This window comes from Syngnathus floridae, chromosome 2 (genome assembly GCF_059516105.1).
Source record: "Syngnathus floridae isolate MCC-2025c chromosome 2, RoL_Sflo_1.0, whole genome shotgun sequence".
Taxonomy (NCBI): domain Eukaryota; kingdom Metazoa; phylum Chordata; class Actinopteri; order Syngnathiformes; family Syngnathidae; genus Syngnathus; species Syngnathus floridae.
The window spans coordinates 15437955-15450246 of record NC_142414.1 but is presented as its reverse complement, the minus strand read 5'-3'; the positions used below and the strand labels follow the sequence as shown (position 1 = coordinate 15450246).

The 12292-nt window shown below is 40.9% G+C and overlaps 1 protein-coding gene across 2 annotated transcripts; it reads left to right on the top strand.

The window, feature by feature from the left end:
- Positions 1–51: 51 nt before the first annotated feature.
- anos1a (anosmin 1a) lies at positions 52–10816 on the top strand. Of its 2 annotated transcripts, XM_088367674.1 has the most exons (14): positions 52–116; positions 897–1089; positions 1951–1998; positions 5834–5899; positions 5991–6213; positions 6298–6482; positions 6576–6705; positions 6996–7201; positions 7279–7405; positions 7480–7587; positions 8028–8116; positions 8297–8468; positions 8545–8738; positions 9503–10816. In XM_088367674.1, the coding sequence occupies exons 1-14, from the start codon at positions 52–54 to the stop codon at positions 9656–9658; spliced, it is 1962 nt and encodes a 653-aa protein (XP_088223800.1). In that variant the 3' UTR covers positions 9659–10816. The 2 variants fall into 2 exon arrangements, with proteins under 2 accessions (XP_088223800.1, XP_088223791.1); XM_088367665.1 differs by lacking the exon at positions 52–116 and having other exon boundaries at positions 301–1089.
- The last annotated feature ends 1476 nt before the right edge of the window (positions 10817–12292 follow it).

Genomic DNA, 12292 nt, shown 5'->3' with positions numbered 1-12292 from the left:
GCTCCTCGTAAGCATAGCGGGACGTTCGGCATCTCAAGCGAGCCTCATATTATGCCCCTGACCTGCAGAGGATTTCCTCAGATTTTCCAGTGCATCATTTTCCTTCTTGCCTCTGGGTGAGGAAACTGGTGCGACCTTGATATGTTTGCAATTATTCCGTAAAATCCATTAATGAAAATATTTGGCAGCTTCCAGTTAACATCACTGATGGGATTCCCTACAAAATGGCCACAGAATGTAAACTTGGCTGCATTGTGGAAAAAAAAAAATCCACCTGTGTGTTTTTAAACAGTAAATCCACCCAACACATCCTGCCATTTAGCAGAAGAGGTGTGAGAAGATTTTCACAGCTCAACAGCAAATCTGCTACAGCTGCAAACAACATGGCAGAATTTTTACAAAACATGCAACAGCAATAAGACTTTCCATGTTTTTTTTTCTTTTCATGTTGAGCCCTCATTCATTATTTTGGTTCATTATTTTGATCCAGCAGATTGAGTTGATTTGTGTGCTCATCATAATCTTCCACATGTAGCCTTTGAATATCGGAAGTTGATACACGTGAATCTTTATCGCTTGCTCGTGCAACCCGTCTGGCGGCTATGCAAAAATGCCTGCTCTAGGAGTTTGGTGATTTTCATCAGTGGTGGCAGTCGCAGGACCTGGTGATGACTCGTTAAGAAATTGAAAAAACAACATATGACAGCAAATCATTTTGGTCCACAGATTGCAAGTGGTCCACATAATTGTGTGTAAATGGATTCAGATACTTGGATCAGCATCCCTTAGTGAAATGTACACACCTCCTGCATATATGGCACTCCTCCCCCAGCTATAAATTTTTGCTCGAACTGAGCTTCTATCAAACGACTCTGTCGCTGCTTCCTCACAAACAGGACAAGAATGCAGGCTGCTATGCCACTTAGGAACCTGCTTGTGCTCCTCTTTGTCTCTGGTGTATGTACCAAAAAGCTCCTTCAAGGTTCCAACCATGATGACAGCAAGGATGGGATGGCCTGGCTTGAGACTTTCCCGAGGGCGAGGTGCATGTCCCGCTGCTTGAGTTTGCACAGCGTGGCAACACTGCAGGTAAACTCAGTTTTCCTATTAAAAAAAAAAAAAGTGATTGTCAATCTCCATTCGGTCCTTTTGTTGTGTGAATTTGTAAATTACATTTTTGCAGTTTTTTTTAAAATGATCCTTTATGTATAAATTATTTGGACACGATGATAACTGCAACGCCTGGTCAAGTTATTTTTATGCATGATTTTTTTTTAAATCTATGTTAATGCAAAACCCCTCTTGATTTTGAATGGTATTCATCTCAAGATGGTCCAGGAAGGGCAGGTGCATAGTAATATAGTCTTCTTTCCAATCATCAACAATGTTTCAAGTTTTTAACCAATCAGATCATTCGAGAATGATCTGCATCTCTGTGGCTCATCACCTTCCCAAACTGGATGAGGCAGCCGGTGCTCCATGATTATGTGTTAAACGTGTTAAACTTTTTTATTATTGTGTTTTATTCAGCAAAAAATGTGTCAAAGGGTTCAAGTTATCAAAATTAAAATATATAATGTAATTTAGGCAAACATGACTTTAGGCCCTGTTATATGTGCTCATTGGCATAGTTTTGTTATTATTAATTCACTCATCAGCGAGTTTGTAACAAAACACTCAAAATATGATTGAAATCACAATCTGGTGATAACTTTAACCCCCCCGAAAAAAAAAGAACCATCATTAGTGACTTATATGAACAACCTAATTTTCCTCTTAATCAGACCTACCATTTTTCCGAATAAGTGACACATTCATACAAACTCTGTAGAAAGTTAAAACCCTTCTATTATGTTCATGATTAGCTATTGTGTTAATGATTCGCTCTGCATTACAGTGAGGGGTGTGAAATTGAGTCTTACAATAAAGTCTCTATTTGTCTCCTTTCAGAACAATGGATCATTATTCTGGTGTCGAAGTCATAAAGAGTGCGCAAAGGTAGGTTATTGTTATGCAATACATTTTATTTCATGCAACTTGTTGGCCGTCTATGCCATTTGAGATTCACGCATATGAGCTCATTTGGAAAAACAATTTAGTTACAGACATTAAAAAAAAAATACTATTCCAAGAATATCTATTTTAATGTTCATTTTGAATTAGAGGGACAAACATTGAATGAATTCAAGTTAAAAAATGTATTTGAATAAGGTATTTTTACAAGAAAGTGTATGGATTGTGGGGGTGGTCTTGAATGTCACACCCCCAAATGAAGGTGGGGTTACCAAATTTCCATTTTTTAAAAATTATGATTGTTTAATTTAATTTTGAAAATTTCTACTCGGACACCTGGCACTTCTTTAAAACCACGATTCTTACTATTAAAGAGTACTCTGCACTTTGGTAAGGAAAATGATCTCACCGACTGACTCCAATATCTTCTAAAAAATTCATTTGATGTAAAAAAAAAAAAAAGTACATACTCTGGTCTTCCGCCCAAGGGTACTCTACATGAGTCATGTCTACCCTGGCTAGAGCTAATGTGCAATTTCCTCTTTGCGAATACAAATGTAGACTCCTATTCAACACTGTTCAATAGACTAACGTCAAGTGGGAGCAGTCCTCAAACTCAGCCCAACAGTTCCCCCTTTAACTTGAGGGAAAGATGATTGATATCATCTGGGAATGGGGCAGAAAAGGAAGCATCGCTGAGACTTGCAGAGGCAGGGACTGCACAAGAAGTGGCAATGTCACTCTGTATTAGCAAGGCAATTTCTTTTCGAGGCCCACATGGGAAGATGAGAAATGGCGAGCCGAGCGTCGCTTTGTCAATTGACCAGCACTTGATGTACTTGATGTGCACATAGTCAGCCGACGATATCTGCAACTATAAGACAACAAATTGTGATGTTACCTAAACTAGTGTTTAAAAACATTTTACAAGGAGCACATAGAAAAAATCTTAGTTTTCCCAGACAAATGATTAACATTAAAATACCATATCATGGTAGGCCTAATTATTCATTATTCAGCAGGTTTCATTGGTAAGAAATTTAATATTATTGTCAAGCACGGTAACGTTTTTAAGTTATACTTCTTCCCACTCCTTTTCAGGCATGTGAATATGATTTATGGTTTATTTTCTGGTTATATCTTGTTATATCTTATATATATATATATATATTACTTAATTTCATCAATTAATTTAATTTTTTCGTCTTCATTTGAGTGCAGTAATATTATTTTTTTTTACGTTTGAAATAAACAAAAAAAAACCGTTATGCACAGTTTGAATGAAATGTAAATGTTGTACAGTTAGTTAAAGAGAACTATAATGTGTAAAAAAACTTTTTAACTCACAAAAGTGCGATCCTTTCATGTGCTACTACGGTAAGAGAAATCATGTTTGGGACATTTATGTTCTTTGTTAGTGGGCACAGCGTTTGGTTTTAGTTTTGAATAACTGTATCAGTGGTCAATCAAATGTTTCAACAAGGAAAGAAGTGATGTGGACACAGTCAACATTCTTTTGGAAGGTTTACATTTCTCATGTTCTAATTACCGTATTTGCCGGTGTATTGGTCGACCTTTTTCGATCCAAAATCGACCGAAAAAAATCGACCTCGACTTATACACCGAGTCATAAAATTTAACTTCGTATTCATCGCTTCAAATGTGATGGTAACCAAGGCCGTTTCTCATGCATCTCATTGTGCGTTGCACTTAGAAAATTTGAACCGGGCGGCGTGCGCGAGTGCGCGGCCCGCTGGAAGTCGAATGAGGCGCCGCCACCACCTCCGCGGTGCTTATAAACAGCCGATCCGCTCGGCGGGGGCTATTTTCGGCCACTTGGCTCGTGCGCACGGCCTCCCGGATGTGCCGGGCGGGTGCGCGAGCTCGCCGGCCGCTGGAAGTCGAATGAGACGCCGCGACCACCTCCGCGGTGCTCATAAACAGCCGATCCGCTCGGCGGGGGCTATTTTCGGCCACTTGGCTCGTGCGCACGGCCTCCCGGATGTGCCGGGCGGGCGCGCGAGCTCGCCGGCCACTGGAAGTCGAATGAGGCGCCGCCACCACCTCCGCGGTGCTTATAAACAGCCGATCCGCTCGGCGGGGGCTATTTTCGGCCACTTGGCTCGTGCGCACGGCCTCCCGGATGTGCCGGGCGGGTGCGCGAGCTCGCCGGCCGCTGGAAGTCGAATGAGACGCCGCGACCACCTCCGCGGTGCTCATAAACAGCCGATCCGCTCGGCGGGGGCTATTTTCGGCCACTTGGCTCGTGCGCACGGCCTCCCGGATGTGCCGGGCGGGCGCGCGAGCTCGCCGGCCACTGGAAGTCGAATGAGGCGCCGCCACCACCTCCGCGGTGCTTATAAACAGCCGATCCGCTCGGCGGGGGCTATTTTCGGCCACTTGGCTCGTGCGCACGGCCTCCCGGATGTGCCGGGCGGGTGCGCGAGCTCGCCGGCCGCTGGAAGTCCAATGAGGCGCCGCGATCTCCTCCGCGGTGCTTATAAAGTGCCGATCCGCTCGGCTTGGAGCTATTTCCGGCCTCCCGTTGGTGCCGGGTGGCGTGCGCGAGCTCGCCGGCCGCGATCTCCTCCGCGGTGCTTATAAACAGCCGCATGCGCACGGCCTCCCGGAATTTGAACACATTTCGTCAATAAATTTCGCATATTGAATTTTGAAGTTTAATATAATGCAACAATTGAGCTCGACTTATACAAAGGATATATCATAAAATCGTAAATTTCCGTCGAATTTTAGGGGGTCGACTTATACACCGAGTCGACCTGTACACCGGCAAATACGGTAGCTGTAATTACCTTTATTGAGTAAAAACTGACATTTTTGTTGAAAATTTCAGCTTTTCAAATGCAAATGTGTTAATTTTGTGATATTTATACCAGCTTGGCACTTTCTATTGCCACTCCCCCGTGGTGAGCACTAACTGGCAGTCTTGCACTTATCTGTGATTGTAATTGAAATATATACTTTTGTGTAACAGCTTTGTCGATTGTTCCGGTGCCTTTTAAATTGCACCATGGGGATGAATAAAGTGACTCGGAATGAATCTAGTTGAAACTAATCATGGGAACATGGCAGTGAACAAAAAAATGAATAAAAGCTCTCTCACTACGCTCTTTAAAGGCAAGTTCACCAAAACTAATCTGAGGCGACTTTCTATCATAATTACACACTCCTGATGGCAAATCTGTACCCAACAATATGTTTCTTACAAATAGATCAATTTATTATACACATTATGCGAAAATGAGAATAAAAAAATAATGTATTTTTTTAATCATAATGAAACTTATCAATAAACATGCAGAATGCAATTTGCTTTTGTGATTATTTATTGATTTGTTGTATGGACTAAAGTTAAGCATACAAATCGTATTTGCTCAGAAGTGGTCAATGTTCAGTCTGTTCATAACTCCACGCAATGTTTCTTGATTCCAGTTATCAAACTGACTTTACTCCAATAAAGAGTTGAGATGTGAAACAAAACCCTCACAAATGATTGGAATTCAGTTCATCAAGTCTTCTTGAAAATGTTTTCCACCTTTTCAAATAACTATCATTCATCGGTGTGTTAGCCTTGGACTGGGAAATAAAGGAGACAAAAACTACCCTTCACTAAAACCAAGATATGTATGTCATTATTCCACAGCAATGAATTTCTTTTCAATGCAATAAATAACTGCATTATGAACCGATGTATATATGTGAGTCAACATTCACAGACATACCAATTCACTGAAAAACTAAATGCACACTAATTCAACCTGCCTCTAAAATGAATATTTCACTCTCGTCTCTTCAACAGTGCCTGAATCCCTGTCAAGATGCTTGGTCCACAAAAAGCAAGAGCAATTGCAAAGAGTCATGTGAGGTAGTTGCATTCTAATAATGTTTTCTCTTTTAAGGACACAAAAGTATTGAAATAGTAGATGATGTAGTGCTTGTCCCGTTATTTATTCAAGAAATTGTTTCCCGTGAGCCACTGGGAATGTGTGGCCAGCTGTGAGTTCCTCCAGACGTTGATGAAGGTGAAGCAAGGTGGCTGTCCACATCCGAAAAGGGCCACTGGCTTCGCGGCTGCCTGCGTGGACAGCTGTGATCGCGATGCACAATGTCCAGCTCAGAAGAAGTGCTGCTCCAACGACTGCGGTCACACATGCCAGTCTCCACAAGACCTTTACAAGGGTGAGTGTGACAAACCTGGATGGGCCATCAAGTGGAGACCCCTGTACTTTTACTGCTGCTTGATGGCTACCATTAATCTGCCAGGGGCTCCTCTGAAACCAAGAAAGGAAATGAACTTTGAGGAGGTTCTCCCTGGCCATCTGGAGGTGCACTGGTCCTGCAGGTTCAATATCTCAGCTGAGCCTGTGGTCTACATACTGCAGACAAGGTGGAGCTTTGGCATTCAACCCAATGATGATGCTGCTGTTTCCTGGCATGTGGTAACACAGGTTAGTAGGCCGCTTATCCATGTGAGGCTTCATGTTGTGTCCATCTATTACATGTTGTTGTTAAAACCTAACACCATTCTTGATACTTGGTAGACCACAGAGCACAAAGCCCGTTTGAACGACATCCGACCTGGCCGCTGGTACCAGTTCAGAGTTGCAGCTGTCAATACTCAGGGAACTCGAGGTTTCACCACTCCTAGTCGACACGTTCATTCCAGCAGAGGTCAGCAACAGTCCTGAAATCATAACCCGAGTTTGAAACCCTACTTTAAAACCCTAACCCGAGTTTGATAATTCTAACCCTTTTTTGAAAATCTACTTTGAAACCTGAACTCTCATTTGAAATCCTAACCTTAGTTTTAAACCCCAATTCGAAAGCCCAATCCTAATTTGAAGACCTTTAAAACTCAAATTTAAAACCCTCACCCTAATCTAAAGCTAACATTGGAGGTATCCTTTGCAACTCTGCATTATTTTCTGGAGTGTCTTGTGACTCAACATCTCCATCCTCAGAGCCGTCTCGTCCTCCCGCACCAACTGAGCTAAAAGTCACCAACATAACCTTTGCTTCGTTCGACTCGGTGAGGGTCACACTACACTGGAGCATGCCTGAAGACCTCGATGTCCCTGTTCACCACTACAGGGTCAGCTGGAGCTGGACTGCTATTGGTCAACCCTCCGTATCCTCCTTAGCCAAGAGGAGGAAACTAGTCAGTGAGGTAAGGGCCGCTGAGACCACTTTGGTTCTAAAAATGGAGAAATAACATCACAAGGTTTTGCGAACTCTTCTATACAGAGGTGGGCCATCCTAGAGGGCATGCGGTCCAACCGGACGTATACCGTGAAAGTACAGGCTGTATCTTACTGGAAACAAATACAGCTGAAAGGACCTCGAGCTATCGTACACTTCAGCACTCAGCTCAGTATGTACAATGTGTGTCTTATTTGTTAGGATCATTGTGTGGCTCAATATTTGAGGTTTTTATCTCTTCTAAAGAAGCAAAGGCCCCACTAAAATCCTCCGCGGCTGACAGCATTCATGTGGGGACACCGTTCTTTCAAAATGGACAGCTTCAGGTTCACATTTACTGGCAGAGCAGCACAGGTATGGACTGCATGCTTTATTTTACCAGTGCAAATGTGCCAAACGTTATCATTGAAAGAAAGCCAAAATAATTTGCAGCAATAAATATTTGGGATAAAATTTTCACATAAAGTCAGTCATTCACTCGGACGCGTTTACAGCTTTGGATAAAATTAAGAGACCGAAATAAAACATGGACTCTTTTGGCATTTTGATTTTCTGCATATTAATGTTTGAAATGCCAATATTTGCATTTAGAATGTGGGAGTTGAAATTGACAGCAGGTGAGGAATACAATGAAAATGTTCATTGTAGTACCTATTAAGCCCACTAGTAGATTGCATATTTTTTGGTGTAAAATGTTTGTACTTATTTTATATGTTATTTAAAAAGTTTAAATAATTTAAACAATATTTTTTTAAAAATCATTTCATGAATTTCCCGTCTTATTCATTGCCTAGACCCTTCAGTTGAATACTACAAAATCCAGTGGGTGCCAGAGTATTGCGAGCACAAACAAAACACAGTGAGAGAGAAGACCAGCACACAGGTTGCATAACATTTTTCAAATTTGATAAATGTTGAATAAAATGATTTGGTTTCCAGGTGGCATTTCGATGTGGCTCTCCAGTGATGGTTAAGCATTACATGGAACTTTGAGTCCAGTTGGCTTTGGAAATGCATTTAGCCAACTGCTGTGACTGAATGTTGCCTGTTGGCCTGATCCCAGGAAACCTTCGCCAGCCTGCAGGGTTTGCTCTTCTCCTGTAAATACAAAGTCTTACTGCAGCCTGTCAGCAGGACCAGTCGGCCGCTATCCAGGAGCATCTGTTTCCGTACGCCTTCCTGTTCTGCCATCCAAGCCAAGAGTCCAAAACCCATGGCCTGTAATGGAGAAAGACGTGAGAGAACTTTCTATATGAAGCATAGCAGGCATCAGTTCTAATTTTGATTTATCACATGAATCTGTTCATGCAGTGATTCCTCAGACGGCTTTGATTGAGCCAACCAACCTGACTGTTTCCTTCAAGCTACATGGCGGTAACCTGTCTGCCATCTTTAACTGGGATGTGTCAGCTGGACCATCTCGGCGTCACCTAACTGGCTATCAGGTGACCCTGGTGGAGATCACGTCAACCAGCCAATATGACCAATCCCAGATCTTAACCCCGGTTAGTACTTGTCAGCACAGGGGTCAATCCAGATTGGATGACTTTTTCTGCACCCTCGATGAAACTTGAAATAATCCATGCACAGCATACAGAAACATGCACTTTTATGGATTATTGTTGTTTTAAAACCAGTTAGCATAGTGACTAACACAGCTTGCATGCGCGAAAAAATTAAAATTAGCATTAATTCACAACCCTGTTTACATAATTAGGGTAATGAATTTAGTATTCCCATTAATAAAATTGTGCTTATTCAATTGGAGCTTATTAATTGAGCAATATTTTACGACATATACGATGCACATCAACTAGCTATGCACACTGACTTCACTTGTTGTGTATGAAATGTCTTATATAAATATAACGATGTAACTCGATGTAGCATAAAATATTTTGGTTATGAGAATATGAAAGATAAAATTACTACTCAATTAAAATTGTATTCAAATTGTTTTACTGTAAAGTATTTATTTGATCATAAAGGGCCTCAGTGCCTGGGAGAGGGATGTGCCAAACATGGGAAAAATGATATGACAATATATTTAATAAAAATGGTACTCTTGATGGCTGAGCCAGATAAATCAAATTATGTGATGGTTTATTAAATGTTTTTCTTGAAGACGTAGCAAATGAAATATTTAAATTAAATAATTTGGGGGGGGGGGGGGGGAATGGTATCCACCAATTCTGGAATGACTCAGGCAAAATTTTGCTTTGCTTGCTATCGTTCATCCACCTTCCGTGTTTACTGTTTCCACACACAGGACATTAATTTTCTGGAAGTTTCTGACCTACACCCTGGCAGTGTCTACAAGTTGGATGTCCAGGCCCTCACTGCAGATGGTGAAAGTCCAGCCATCAGCAGAACCTTCCAGACTCCAGGATTCCAACATGTGTTAAGGCACAGAAAATATGAGTGATAATCCAGCAAGATGGGCAACATGGCAACAATTAGCCAGTCACTTGGGGGCACTGACAACCAATCGTCATGCAGGACATAGTCTCCCTACTTTTAAGGGCGATGTTAAGTATAAGGTCCAGAAATGCAACAGTCAAATAATTTCTTCCTTCCATTTTTCCAAGTTGAATAGCTTATATTGTAAAACGGTGAATGATAGCTCATGTTAATTATTTCTAAGTTGTGTAAATTATGTATATAATATTTTCCATCGAGATGTGTCCACTAAACCTTGGGATAGCTATTGTACAGATTCAGTATAGAACCAAATAAATCCTATGCCCACGTTTAGTGCATGCATTCTAGGATTTGCCGCTTTTTCTTATTTTGCCCCGAGGATTGTTCCGCCCGTGTCCTTGGTGCACCAACTCAATGCAGTGAAATGATTGCAACATGCTTCATTGACTTGCATGTGCACAGTTTTGGGCAACATTGATTCTCTTGCATCAGCTCAGTCTACTGTATGATACAGACAATGAATAGTGTCAGTGGTCCTAATTTTTCCTTCTTTCTGGTGATTTGTATTCTAAGGCTGATCCTGCACCTGAGGGATGTGCAGTCTCAACTCTCCAGCACTAAAATAGAAAGATGACCCACAAAGGAGGTTCATGCTGAAATCAATCATTTTAAAGCACATGTCAAAGTGCCTTTTAAAGGAACAGAAACTCCACAAGCTTTTCTGGAAAACACACATGGATCAAGAAAAATAATCACATTAAAATGTGTTTAATGAAACTACACAGACAGGGCCGGCCCTAAAATTTGGGGGCTCTCAACTAAATTGTGTATGTGGCCCAAAAAGACAGCAGCCAAATCGTGTTGTGGACATCTGACTGCTAATTTGTTCTGTTGGCTACACACACACATGCATGCACAGACACGCACACTCACACACACACGCGCGCACACACACACACACACACACACACACACACACACACACACACACACACACACATCTTTATCATCCGCCGGGAGGCAGTGTTGCTGTATCAATTGAAACGTTTCTCATTTAAAAATTGGCAATTGAAAAATGGAAAACAAACCTTTTTTTCTATTGTCTGGATGTGGATTTGTTTGACACCCCTGATTAAAAGGGGTAATAAATGATTACATTCGATTTAATTGTTTCACTTCTGCTGTGCCAAATTGCTTAACGCCTTCAAAAACACAAAGACATTTTGTCTTCCCTGCCTCTGTTTTTCTTCCAGTACATTTGAGTGCGTATTCTACTCGAGAAATTACAGTAATCCACATCTACATGTTGATGTTTAGATGTTCCTGATGCTTTTGACTGTTTCTTATTCTCGTGTCTTGATTCTGGTGACATTATGAAATGTCCTGAGCAGTCAAGAGGCAGACAACATATTTATTTATTTATTTACATATTTCTATCCACATTACATTGATGACATATGTAACTTTGTTGATGGTATCATAATTATGTTAGAATATGAAATACTTACAATGTTGAATTAAGTGAATTGAAGCTTCAACCTGAAAATGCAATTAACGCCCTTGTCGCCTACCCGACAGAGGATAATCCCAACTGGCTTTTTGAGTGACACATTATTGCAGAGGTAGTTTAGGTTGAATAGAAAAAAAACAGGGTACTTCCTTTTCAGGGCCATGCCAGTCACAATTTCCAGTGTATACACTTCATATCTGGGGATTACTTGCTATTTCAGTGAGTTTAAATGATATCTGACAGAAGGTGCCTGAGGTGAAGATTTGCCCATTTTCAACGCTCCACCTCATTTACCTTCATCCCCAAAACATTCAGACATTGTTGTTGGAGTTATCTCATATTTTGAATATCTTACTTTGCTTGAGCTAAGGGCTGATGGTAAATGTATTTTGCCTCTCTTTAGTTCACTATTTTTTTCATGCCATGTTGTCACCTACAGAGGTTTTGACAGAGTCACAATTAGAAAATACATACGCCTTTTTGGTTTGCTTTATTTTCCTGTTTTTATTAATGGATATATTTAACTGGAGATAATCAAATGAAATTCTATCGCTAGTAAAATAAAGTGGAAAACCAAAAAAGAAAAACTTTTTGGTTGTTAAGGCAGCTGAGTTTGGCTTTATGTATCATCTGTAGCATTGACTGAAGTTTTGAAATGTCCAAGTGAAAATTGAATGAATTACAAACTGAAAGAAGCTCAAAAAGGGGTGGGAAGGCATTTAAGGGGAGATCTATCACAATAACATAAGATGAGCAGAACCCCAGCAAGGATACCTAAGGGACAATAAGCTGGATAATTAGCCTGCCAAACCACTTGACAAACTGCAGATCATTAAGTGCCTCTGTCCTTATGATCAATATCCATTTATCTAAGTGCAACAACAACAATGTTGACTTTACCTTTTAGGAGAAAATGTGCACATTTAAGACCCAAATTTAAGCATTCAATGAAGTGTTGTAAAGTTTTATGTGTTTAATTCATTGCGTTACCATCCTTTGAATCCAAAATAATCGCAAACATTTTTTATATCTATAATATTGTACGGTATTTCTCTGCTTCAATTCAATTGACTTTGTACTGGGACTTCTGATGTACGAACCCAGGCCATCTGTGAGCACAACAAAACA